Source organism: Syngnathus typhle, linkage group LG12 (genome assembly GCF_033458585.1).
Source record: "Syngnathus typhle isolate RoL2023-S1 ecotype Sweden linkage group LG12, RoL_Styp_1.0, whole genome shotgun sequence".
Taxonomy (NCBI): domain Eukaryota; kingdom Metazoa; phylum Chordata; class Actinopteri; order Syngnathiformes; family Syngnathidae; genus Syngnathus; species Syngnathus typhle.
In genome coordinates this window covers 6,916,712-6,928,772 of record NC_083749.1, presented here as the reverse complement: position 1 = coordinate 6,928,772, position 12,061 = coordinate 6,916,712, and the positions used below count along the sequence as shown (strand labels likewise).

At 42.9% G+C, this 12,061-nt stretch overlaps 2 protein-coding genes across 2 annotated transcripts; one reads left to right on the top strand and one right to left on the bottom strand.

Annotated features, from left to right (window-relative positions):
- Positions 1 to 2,270: 2,270 nt before the first annotated feature.
- fam78ab (family with sequence similarity 78 member Ab) lies at positions 2,271 to 6,660 on the bottom strand. The gene is made up of 2 exons (XM_061293753.1): positions 5,677 to 6,660; positions 2,271 to 3,974 (listed from the first exon to the last, which is right to left on the bottom strand). Exons 1-2 carry the CDS (start codon positions 6,018 to 6,020, stop codon positions 3,449 to 3,451), a joined length of 870 nt encoding a protein of 289 aa, XP_061149737.1. The 5' UTR covers positions 6,021 to 6,660; the 3' UTR covers positions 2,271 to 3,448.
- A 587-nt stretch (positions 6,661 to 7,247) lies between these two features.
- On the top strand, positions 7,248 to 11,806 carry LOC133163746 (inactive phospholipid phosphatase 7). The gene is made up of 2 exons (XM_061293961.1): positions 7,248 to 8,059; positions 10,368 to 11,806. Exons 1-2 carry the CDS (start codon positions 7,540 to 7,542, stop codon positions 10,754 to 10,756), a joined length of 909 nt encoding a protein of 302 aa, XP_061149945.1. The 5' UTR covers positions 7,248 to 7,539; the 3' UTR covers positions 10,757 to 11,806.
- Positions 11,807 to 12,061: the final 255 nt, after the last annotated feature.

The following is a 12,061-nucleotide window of genomic DNA, read 5'->3' as shown; positions in this document are numbered from 1 at the left end:
TCAACAATAATCATCCTCTGATTCCTGTAATAGTTCATGAAACTAGACTTTTTATACCAAAACGGGTCAAATAACTCCGATAACCTTTGCTCCCCCTGGTTGGAAGCAAATTTTAAATTTGACCGGATTATGTCTGTTGACCCTGTTTTAGTGAGCATGACCACTCAGCTGTAGGCAGCATGCAGAAAAACAGGAAAGGATTTACTTTGAAATCAACACAGAATCCACAAATGTACACATTTTAATTGAATTTCACACAGCAAAATGTTTTCCAACAAACACAAATGTCAAAGCTCGTTGAGATCGGTCCTTGAATGACAAATGGGTCCCATTAGAGAGTCACGGTGACATTGGCACCGTTGTGGTATTAATAGCAGTGTCTGGTGCCAAAGATAGTGAGTGAAGTGGTGATTATTTTGCATTAATATCAGTGACAGGTGGCCAAGTGTGAGCTGTGCTAATAAAAGTGAGAATGTGATGCTCTGGAATGCCACCAGGATAGCATTGAGCCCTGGCTGCACGCTTCCAGCAGCTAAGCAGGAAGCCATAAACACTCCCATGTGAATGTTGGGTCATCTCGGACACGCGTCTCGGACGTATGTGGATCTATTTTGTGTGATAACGCTACTACAAACCATGTATTATGCAAATTTCTTAGAAGCAAATGTTTTGCATAAAAGCGTTTACCGTAATTTTCGGACTATAAGTCGCACCGGAGTATAAGTCGCACCAGCCATAAAATGCCCAAAAAAGTGAAAAAAAAACATATGTATATAAGTCGCTCCTGAGTATAAGTCGCCCCCCCCCCCCCCAAAACTATGAAAAAAAAACGCGACTTATAGTCCGAAAATTACGGTAATTAATAATTCTGTTTTATTGTCATGTTGCTCTGACAGTGAAAACAGCTTTTGTGTCAGATCTCATTAGATTGTTCAAAGTATATATATATTTTTATATCTATCTTTTTTCTGCTCTATTTGTCTTACATGAATGCCTTCTTTTCTTGTGCTATCTTTCCAGCACAAAAGGAGTTGCAAATAGAACGGTCGACATCTTGTCCAGCAATGCAAGTAGTGCCCTACATCGTCAAGCTCGTAGTAGCGAAGGTGGCCTAGGGCATGTGCATATAATGCGTGGAACCTTTTTCAATTCAGCGCTTAAAGGCTAAAATGTGGTGCCTTTGTGCAAAGCTTGCTGAAATAGGACATTGGTGGTCGGGATAGCACATCCACCTATAGCGCAATTAGCCTCGAGCGAGGTAAAGACAACGTAGCGCAGGTTCTTGCAGGTTTTACTCGCTCATGATGTCACTGTGTTGGAAACGTGGGTGTCAATTTACAATGAAAGACAATCTAGCGTGTGTAAATGAGCGCACGTGAGATGTGTGTGTCTGAGAGTTAGAGGGAGTGAATGTTTTTCTGCACCATGTGTGGTCCTGCATGATGAACAAGGTCCACGACAGATAGGACCAACCTTTGGTGGTGGTGGTGTGCATTTGAGAGAGCATGATGATTCAATAAGAGCAGTCAAACTTGCGTTGGCCTAAATCCCTCCAACCGGGGATATTAAAACACACACACACACACGTTCAGGTTTAGGTTACATGTACTCCAGTTGACTACTACACTGAGTAATCATCCAAGGCCTGCAGCAGCCTCGTCGGGTGAATGGGTCACATGGGTCGCCGCTACCTTCTGTTAACATCAAGCTACATTAATTATAATTTTTTACCGCCATAGCTTGCTTTTGGCTACACTACTGGGTCTATTGTGACAATGGCTATTTGCAGTTCTGATGAGCATTTGGAGTCCCGTCTTAACCCTCGCAAGTCTGCGAGACCTCACAACCTCAACTAACTGCGGTTGCCCCTCGTGGCCAACTCGCTCACCCAAAAGTCACACGGTCGCCTCCACGTGTGGTGTCCAAGTGATCTCATTATGTCGGGAATCTCCCGCTAGCCCTTCTTTTCTTAACCCTGCTTCACCAGGATGGCCTTTGAGTCAGCATGAATCTCACTCAGCCATGCATGAGCTTGTTATGCAATCATGCTAATGCAGCCCACTAGCCTCACAGCATCAATGAACTTTTCTTTTTTTTCAATGGACCTGAAAATAGCATAAAGTAAAAATATATCCCGGAGAACAAATATACAATCTGGAAATTGAAAAAAATATGAGTACTTGTAGAATAAAGGATATTTTGAAGAAAGGAAGGAAAGTTTGATAAATTAAAAGTCAATATTAGAATAAAGTTATTTAGTTAGAACACAATTTGCTCAGTCTGCAAAGATACATTTATTTAAAAAGGGTATAGTAATAAAACATCCATCCATTATCTTTTTGCATCACTGTCAACATTATGCCAACATGTAAAAAAAAAAAAAAAAAAAGAAACCAGGAAAGCATGTTTTATTGCTACATTAATAGCTGCTCTTTGTCATTGAATACATTGCAATTATTATTTTTTCTCAAACATTAAAGAGTCCAGTCCTAGATTTTGACTCTTGAAAGGAAGACCAAGGACATTGGGGCAAAATGCTGCCTTGCACTCATTTTTAAGGCTAAAAGGGTTTGGACGGAGCGGAACGCGACATACATGTAAGGCAGCATGGATTGTATAACACAACAAAAACACAAATGCACTCTCCCAGCCTATAAATAAAATCACACGTGCACAAAATCGATGCATAATCATAGTAAATACTTAAAACTCCACACAGGATAACTCAATTAAATTGTGTGACTTCCTTTAGCACGAGCCAGCTTGAAGGTAGAAATGTTGTGATTTGTTCAGTCCGGTTTTTAAATGGCTCAACCTCCGCCACACCAATAAAAATGGTGGTGGTTTTTTTTTTTTCTTCACAGCTTCTGCAGTTCTATTGAAGACAGGATAGACAACGCTATTTCACACGAGATTGGCGGCACAAAATGGCGGCCACATCCGAGTCGTAACAACTTTACCACCGATACAGCATCCCGCAATCAGACAATTAGGTGATTGACATATAAAATACTCATGAGTTCAACCTCTCACAAATAGCACACATTTTTTTCACTCTCTGTATCGGTACAAAATAGTTGCTTGGAAATTTAAAAAAAAAAAAAAAAAAAATGCCATCTATTAGAAGCAGTGCAACGCAAGCTTTACACACAGGCGTCCTCTCAATTCTGGTATGGCTCTGATACACCAAAGTTAGTTGGATCAAAAATAACCCAATTATGGGTCAGAACCAACCAATTGCCACCCCAACTTCTTATGTAAATTCATTCAACTTAAAAAGTCGGATCAAATTGACCCAAGTAAGCTTAGCCCATTGTTGGGTTATTTTTGACCTACTGATATGATTTCAGTGCAACAAAGCCACGGAAGAAAGGCATAAAAACACTGGCTTTAGGCAGTTTGAAAAGAGCTAACGTTGATACTGTTTTGGTATGAAAGGTGTGTGGGGTCAGTATCTAGGTGGGATTACAACCTCAGGGTCTCCTTCCTGAGGACGCCACATGAGCATCTGGGCGTCATTTGCATTGGGCTTGACCAAGGCATTGGGCGGGATGCTCTCGTTCTCGCCCAGAATCTCCGGCTGCTCTTGCGCTATGGGTTCCAGGAGGACGGCCCGCTGACCCAGTGGTTTTTCCGGGTCCACGCGGATGAGGATGCGCATCCTCCAGCGGATAGTCTGCAGGATCATGGTCTCGTTCGTAGCCCTGTTGATGGCCACCAGCCAGGTGGTGAAGCTCTGGTTACGGCGGATGGCGGTGAGCTCGGCCACGTTGCTGTCGCTGACTGGCACAGCCCAGGTGATGCTGGGTTTGAAGTTGTCGTTCATGCTGACGGTGAACTTGCTGTCCTTCCGTGTGGGGCCCACGATGGTGTACGTCTCTGTGGTGCTTCCGTACCAGGGGTAGTTGACGCCATCCGAGTCGCTGATGGCCTGGATGTTGCCGTTGCGAAGATCGGGGAGCTCCCAACTCGACCTGGAAGACAGAACCAGGTGAACTCCATTTCCATCCTAAATTGTATGTTTATGTTTTTTGAGGTAGAAAGAGACATTGCAAGCACCTAATGAAGTTTTGTAGAGATGGAATTAAAAGTGTTAATGGAAAAGGCGAATACACATACTGTACCCCCCCTCCCCCCGCTGTGCTGAAGAGATGTGTGAGCAGCAGCCACATGACTATCTGCCTGCTCGGCCTCACGTCCATGTTTTGTGCCACGGGGCCAGATTATCACATCAGGCATGACAATTGCTCGCGTGTGTGCAGTTCACTGTCCGTGTGTATATGCAAACTCATTTCATCCTTCCTAACACATGCCACCCAAACAAATGGAACACTTTTCTCATCCTCTATATTAATACCGGCATTCAAATATGAGTAAACATTAAATTCATTCAAGGCCACCTGACTTAAGATCCTTGGGCATTATTGCTCACCACATGGCTCTGCTTCCGCAGATCGATACATTTCCGATTTACATCTAATGAATTCCTATTGGCGTTTTGAGCCTTTGGTGGCTGACACTGCTGACAAATACTTTGTGTGCAAGAAGAATCCCCCCCCTTCCCCCCCCCAAAAAAAGATCCGTCTTGTTTCAGCAAATTTGCCTTCACCACCCCCCTCCCCCACACACATCCACCCTTAAAACAAATGTTTTCAATATATATTAAACTTTTATATATAAAATAATAATAATTTGGGTTATTGCTGTATAGACTTAGTAACAACAAAACTAATTAATTCCCTTGATGTTATTTCCTATGGGGGCAAATACATGCGGTTTGCTACATACGTCTCAAGGGTGTGTGCATATGTGTATGTCTAATCTTAAACGTTCAGCCCTTAGCTGGTCCTGACGCAAAGTGAGATGATAAAAGCATATTTTCAGCCCACTTGTGGTCGCCCCAACAGGATGTCACAGCTCACATTTGTTCCTCACTTTCAAGAGAGCACAAAATAGCACCTATGCAACACCACCGAGAACACTTGCATGCTAACATTAGGAACATTTGAAGTTTGACCAATAAAAGTTTGTCTAACGTGGAATTTATCATGCCTTGCTCTTTATATATATATATATATATTTTTGAAATCCTTAGTTGCTGAACCTGTTATTCATAAATACTATTATGTGTTGTGTTTTAATATACACATGCATAATTTACTCTTCTAGTCTGTTATGGGAATCCCAGAGCAACTCTTCCTAAAACCAACTGGTTCGTGTTCCTCAAGACAGAATATTGTTTTTTAACTTAAACACTTACACATATGAGGATGTGAAATTACATGAGTCAGCTCAAATGCAAGTACTTAGTGTCTCAACATTGGGCAAAAATGTTGCCACTCCTATGAAATTGAGAAATGTCGGTAGTTTTATCCAAGCTTGGTTTACAAATACAAAAATGCTGTTTTATATTCTGACAAAACAAAGCCTTACATCAGTTCTCAAACCTTGTACCTAAAAATATATATTTTTTAAAAAGCGCTCCAAGTAATGACCAGTATTAAAAGTGTTCATCCAAAAATAATCTTGCATGTCGCTATATTATTTACACTGTGTAAATATAGTGTCATTGTACAAAAATGTTGAATACAATTGATTGGTACCAGTGTGACTTTGAGAATGAGTGCCTTCTTTAGTTGAGTACATTAAGCGGATTGACACATTTATGATACTCACATCCCCTTGCTGCCGTAAGTGTTGTAGAACTCCATGTGGTTGCAGGCTTGGATCCATCCGACAGTCCACGTCTCGTTGGCGGCCACCGGCGGCACCAGTACCAAGGCCTGGGCGCGGAAGTAGGGCGTGCGGTAGCGCAGAATGACTGCGGACGACTCATCGATATTGGTGGGGTTGGGGTCGATGGACGTGTTCACCTGCAGCACCGCGACGCCGTCCCGGAAGGTTTTTGGCTTGCACGCGATGCTCTGGAGGCAGCCCATGGCGCTCGCATCGGGGAGCCACTCAACGACGGTCCACAACAATACGATCCACGGGAGCGCCTGCGGAGGGGGGAGACGCATCGGGGCGGCGGCACAAGTCACCGGCCGCTGGGTCCGAAAAAAGCCTTGTTGGAGCTCAAATGGGGGAAACGTGCGGCTTTGGAGAAGGAGGTAACCAGATCATATGATGTGGCGTGCGAGTTTATGCGTAAACGCCACCAAGAGAAACTTGGAACGCTTTTGTTAAAGTTGCGTGAGAGTTAAATGAAGGTTAGCACCATCATAATAATTTGGCGTCAATTTTGAAGAAAAAAAAAATACTCTGCAGCCGCCGATGGTGTCCTTTTAATCCTCACTTGGCTCAGTCAAGGCATGAATTAAAAAAAAAAAAAAGCGTACCTTTTCTCATGTATGATGATAATAACATCGAAATACAGTTTCTTAAATGCAATTCATTTCCCACGCAGAAAGAAGAAACAGCAGCCACTGCGCGTCCGCAACTCGCATCATGCGCAAGGCACCACCGGTTCCAACTACTACTTGCAACAAATGCAAATAAAATGTCGATAGTGGGGGCTTAAAAATTAATACATAAATAGCGGTGTCAACTCTCGCCGAGCAAAAAAAGGAGGTAGAGGCTGAGTCCGAGTTGTCGTTGCGGCGAGACCGCTGGTGCAGGTTCACCCGTTCGTTGGTCTCCGACTGCTTAACCAAGACAGTCGCTGGCAAGCGGTTTTATAATGATCTTACAACGTCATTTCCTAGTGTGAGCGTGGGGCATGATGGGAAACGTAGGCACAGTCAAACATTATCAAAACGACTAATTATTTCAAGTGGATTTATGATTTTTAACTCGTAGAATTATACTTTCCAGGAGTACTTTTATTCTTGACTCCCTCCTCTGTATTGTCACGTGTGCATGCTTTCACACAGCAAAAAAAAAAAAAATTAACCTGGATTTTATGTTGTTTACACTTTCATTTCTGTTGGCAGTTTATGCCGTTTGCGTGCAGCGTGACACCGAAGTGCCGCTTCACCACGTTTGCTTTTAACTCTGGGCTGCACTAATTGATCCAATTCTGCACGGATCCCCACTGGGTTTACATTCAATCAGCATTTCTTTAATGATTAGAAAGATCCATTTTAAAATCCATGCAAATACATTTCTTTTATTCAAATAATAAGCCTTCAACGTTTCTCGTTAAGCACCTTGGACAACTCCTTTCCGGTGCGCATCTAACCTGGAATCTGCTTTGTGCGTCGAACCATTACGTCACTTGCGTAAATGGCAAGGAGGGGCTTTATGTCTTTTTTTTTTTCGGCTATTGTTTGGTTCGCGATCGATTTTTCTTGAGTTTTTCTGGCGCATACCCGGAAGTAAACAGTTTGGCGATGCACGGTGCTGTTCGTGAGCAAGTGTCAAGTGGTCGCTCCCAGGTCGGATTACCTTCACGACGGACGAGCATGGCCACTGCACATTCCGCCCGCTCTAAAAATATCTATTAAGGGCACAGGAGGAAGAGAGGAAAGCGGGGCAGGGGGTTATTTTTAGCCATTTTCACCGTTGCATGTCGGTTGGAGAAGAGGTCCAAACAAAAACATGCCCGCAACCAGCATGAGACCCAGGGCTCGGGAGCGGAACAACATCCTGAACAGACCCGAGTTCATGTCGCTCAACCAGCCGCTGAGAGGCGGGGCCCCCCCGGAGAACCGCGGTGGCGGCGCTGGCGGAGGAGCCGGTGGTGGTGGCGGAGCGGGACCGAGGCGCTCCAGTTCCCTCCGCAGCCAGCCGAGCGAGGAAGCCGGAGATAGCGCATCCAAGACGGACGCTGGCAAGCGCGGCGAGCCGAGCCAGCAGCGGCTGCCGGAGGAAGACTGCATGCAGCTCAATCCGTCGTTTAAGGGCATCGCAAAGAGCTCGCTGCTCGCCATCGACATCAGCCTGTCCAAGCGCATGAGCGTGTGCGCGTACACCTGGTCGTCGTGGGGCGGCTGTCGTTCCATGTTCAACCTGCTGGCGCTCACCGGACACGGCCTCACCTGGATCATCGGCACCGTGGTGTGCCTCACGCGCAGCAACACCCTGGCCGGCCAGGAGGTGCTGGTCAACCTGCTGCTGGGTGAGTGAGGTCACCAGCGACCGCACACCACTAATTGGGCACAATTAGAGTCTTCTCGCAAAATTCAGAATAAAATGGAAACGCTCCATTGGAATATACCAAATTTAAAGTTGGCTCTTGACTATGGGAGCTTGGAAGTGGTACCTTGATGAGTTCTGTGACCATGCTCTTAAATCATCTATCCCCAATGAAATGAATGAAAGTGCCAGTAATTCGTTCCAATCTCTCAACATTTTTCATAATGTGATGATTAATTCAGTATCGTAGTCAACGATAACACAAGCAGATATTCAATTAGTAAACAGTTTGAGCCTCATGAAGTTAAAAAGTCCCACAGAAGCACAGATGTCGATCACAACTAAGCCGTAATAGTTGTTATTCACAGAGGATAAAGAATATGTGCCTGTGATTTTAAGATTGTTTGCCTTTGTTTGTTCCTGCACCATTAGCATTTTAGCTGTTGCTTAAGCATTACTGCAAAACAAAGCTAATTATACGAGCACTTAACATAATTTGTGCTAACAAACACCACAAATTGAACAATTGGTTAAAAAAAGTCATTGGGGGAATTTTTTTTACAATACACTTAAAATAGAATACAATAATCCATTCTAAAAACATTTGATAGTGACAGCCCCAAGAACACTTTTATTCTACATTATTCTCGGGGAAAAGTCCGACTTTTCTTTCCTCATGGAAAATGTCAGCAAGTTTAAGCTTTATTTCTCAATGTGGACCTAACACTACTTCTTAGTGGGGAGCCAAAAACAGATTAATGAGCCACAAGGTTGACAAACCTGCTTATTGGAGCAACACGGCGCTCTGATTGGAGGCCACGCTGAGCCTCTTCATCGCTACTTATATTGTTATTTTTTTCATTATCAAAGAAAAACAGACATTAAGATGACTGTGTACCTCATAAGACAACACACTCCTTATTATCGTCAACAACAACACAATGACAATGTGACTGTGAGAGAAGTCCTTGACGTACTTGTTCCCATCTTTATCACCTCCGCTGCTTTTGTTCCGAACCAAACAGAAATAACTATTGGGTCAGGTGGCATTCTTTTTACATGAAGAGAACATCATAATGTGTTGATCCTTCTCGCTGCTGTTTTTCTTGTGTGTGACTGCACAGTAGGAAGCTTGTTTGAGGGGCTCAAATCCACTAAACACAAGCAGCCTGGCACCAAAACTACTGGCGGAGCAGATTAACACATGAAAACAATTTTTTTTTTCTCACATGTAGCGGTTTAATTGGAAAAGAATTAATCTCTTCTAGGGTCAAACTGTTGCAAAATCTTTTATTAACTGGATAGGCACTTTAAACATTCCTTACAGTCCTACAAGTTGTTAAAATATGTCATGTATAGTAAAAATACAAGTCACTCTCACCTTTAAAGTAAATTTTTAAAAATAATTGCTCCAAACATGGGAAGATTTGGCATTAAAATGTTCTTCATTTGTATCTCACATCACATCTTCCCCACTATCAAAGAACCTGCGTTCCCTATTTTTTTGCTTGAGTGCTTATTTTCAACTGTCAGTAAACAGCATCAAGAGCTGAAGTTGACCCCCATTCATTCACAAAGCTAATTTTTTTTCTTTTTTTTTTTTAAATGGTTCATATAGGAGAGTCAGGCGTACCTAATATTGTGTCCATGCTCAAAGTGTATCGTGGGATAGACGCTAACCTGTCAGACAGCTGACGGGCTACTTTTAACATGACCATGACGCTTTACGGACTGTGATATTTCGGTGCAGCTAAAAAAGGAAACATCTGCTATGTGCACTCAAAGCTAATGTTGCTAAGCTACATGTGCTAGATTGCCTTCATTTTGCTCACTTGGCATCACAACTTCACGCATTCATTTTGGTCACGTTTTGTCAATACTTGAAGTCCTTTGGATGCTTTCATTTCAAGACACAAAACATTTGCTTACTTTCCCTTCTGCCTGAAAAATGTATTCTGTCAAATATTGACAATGGCATGGACCTAAAAAAAAAACCAGTCGGGCCCTAAATATTGCTGCAACTTTCTGTAGATGTGACTGTCGTCTTTGTGGATTTATTATATATTTGTCATACTGCCCTCTGGTGGCCAAGGAGGTGGCCCATTGAATAAAGGTATGAACACATACTCAATTCATGTTATTATTATTGTGTTTATTTTTTATAAAGTACCACAGAGTGTTTTCTTGTGCTTTAAAGCACCACTCCATTTTCTTTATACCCCAATTTGAAGAATGTGATCATGTCAAATAAATCAATGCAGTAGTTACATATTTGTTTTGTTTTTCGGCAGCACTGATTGTGGACGTGTTGACGGTGGCGGGGGTGCAGCGTCTGGTGAAGCGCAAAGGACCGTGGGAGATGTCGCCGGGGTTCCTGGACCGCGTTGCCATGGACGCGTATGCCTTCCCAGCGGCGCACGCCAGCCGTGCCGCCATGGTGTCCAAGTTCCTGCTGTCTCACCTGGTTCTGGCCGTGCCTCTGCGCATCCTGCTGGTGCTGTGGGCCGTCCTGGTGGGGGTGTCACGCGTGCTGCTGGGCAGGCATCATCTGACAGATGTGCTTTGTGGCTTCGCCCTGGGTCTCTTCCACTTTGGCCTGATGGAGACGGTGTGGTTGTCGTCCAACACGTGTCAGGCTCTCATCTCCATCGGAACCCTCAGCTGGAGTCCCTTTTTTTGACTGTACTACTGCGCTAGGACTTCACCGGTCGCAGTTGTCACATTCTCAATGCAGGTTTGCATGAAAGGCCTTAAAAAGACGTGTACTGTTGCTTTCATTTCATCCAGGACCCTTTTTTTTTTTTTTTTAATCCTCTTAAACTAACTTCCATATTGTAAAAAAAACATTGTATTTTGGGGGCTAAAATAGTAATATAACTTAAATTTGGGTCTAATGTCTGCAGCAATGGTCAATTATAATTTACGCCCTTCCAATAAAGTTCCTAATAGCCCGTAATGTAGATGCCACAACATGGTGGCTAAGCAACTCTTTTGTCTAAATGAAAGTCCTCAACTTAGTTCAACGTAGATCCTTGGCCCCAAGGTAATAAATAAAAATAATGAAGCTCTTTTTCCCAAATGAAGATTCTCGAATGCTACATGATGGAAGCAAAGCACTACTTGTGTCTAAATACTGACACTCCTCAACCTACTTTGAAACAATTTGATGGCAAAAATACCACAAGATGGCTGCTAAAAAATACTTTTATCAGAATAACCTGCTGATCCTCAAATAATTTCAAAGGGTTTGATGGCAGTCATTTTTGTCATAAAATTACGACTTTAAAATTACATCTTTCTTCCCTTGTGATAAGGTTGTGATGTATTTTTCAGTCTGGTTACTTTGCACTGTATTATTTAGAAAACACACTATTTGCTATCTGAATTCTCTGACAATTTACATCGTCATTGAACTTTATCTTTAATTTTATTCATGTTTCTTCATTTCAGTCATTAATATTTGGCTATTGTGTTAATAGACTAAAGGGCTGAGCTGTTCAAAGTTCCACAATTATTGTGCCAGAATGCATGTTAGCATATAATACCGCATTCTTTGAAAACAATGTCTTTGTCTTTGATAGCACCCGCCCTGCTGTTTTTGGGACTATGTAGCAAAACAACCTAAGAGAATGATAATGCATCAGATTTATATAGTGCTTTTTTCGACATGTGTTTTTACAGTTTTTCTCACGCCCATCTTGTTAATAAACAAAGATGGAAGTCGGTAAAACGTGTCGACGTTGTTGTTTCTGATGCTGCAACAAGTGAGAATGTTTCCTGTGTGGCAACGTTTAGACACCCTGCCAGGAAATGATGATGTAACAACAGAACAGAAAACTTATCACTCATTAGTTCTCATAACACAATCTGGTGCTGTTTTCACCCCAAATCAAGGTCTCGTGTAGAGCTCATGTCCTGAATATCTGTGTGTGTGTGTTTTTTGGTCCCTGCAGACGCTACAACACTTGTACTGTTGTGTCTCAAG

Coding starts and splice junctions, on each gene's coding strand:
- LOC133163746 (XM_061293961.1), top strand. CDS start 7,540: ATGCCCGCAACCAGCATGAGACCCAGGGCTCGGGAGCGGAACAACATC. Junction 8,060..10,367: donor GCTGGTCAACCTGCTGCTGG/GTGAGTGAGGTC, acceptor GTTTTTCGGCAG/CACTGATTGTGGACGTGTTG.
- fam78ab (XM_061293753.1), bottom strand. CDS start 6,020: ATGCGTCTCCCCCCTCCGCAGGCGCTCCCGTGGATCGTATTGTTGTGG. Junction 3,975..5,676: donor ACTTACGGCAGCAAGGGGAT/GTGAGTATCATA, acceptor TCTGTCTTCCAG/GTCGAGTTGGGAGCTCCCCG.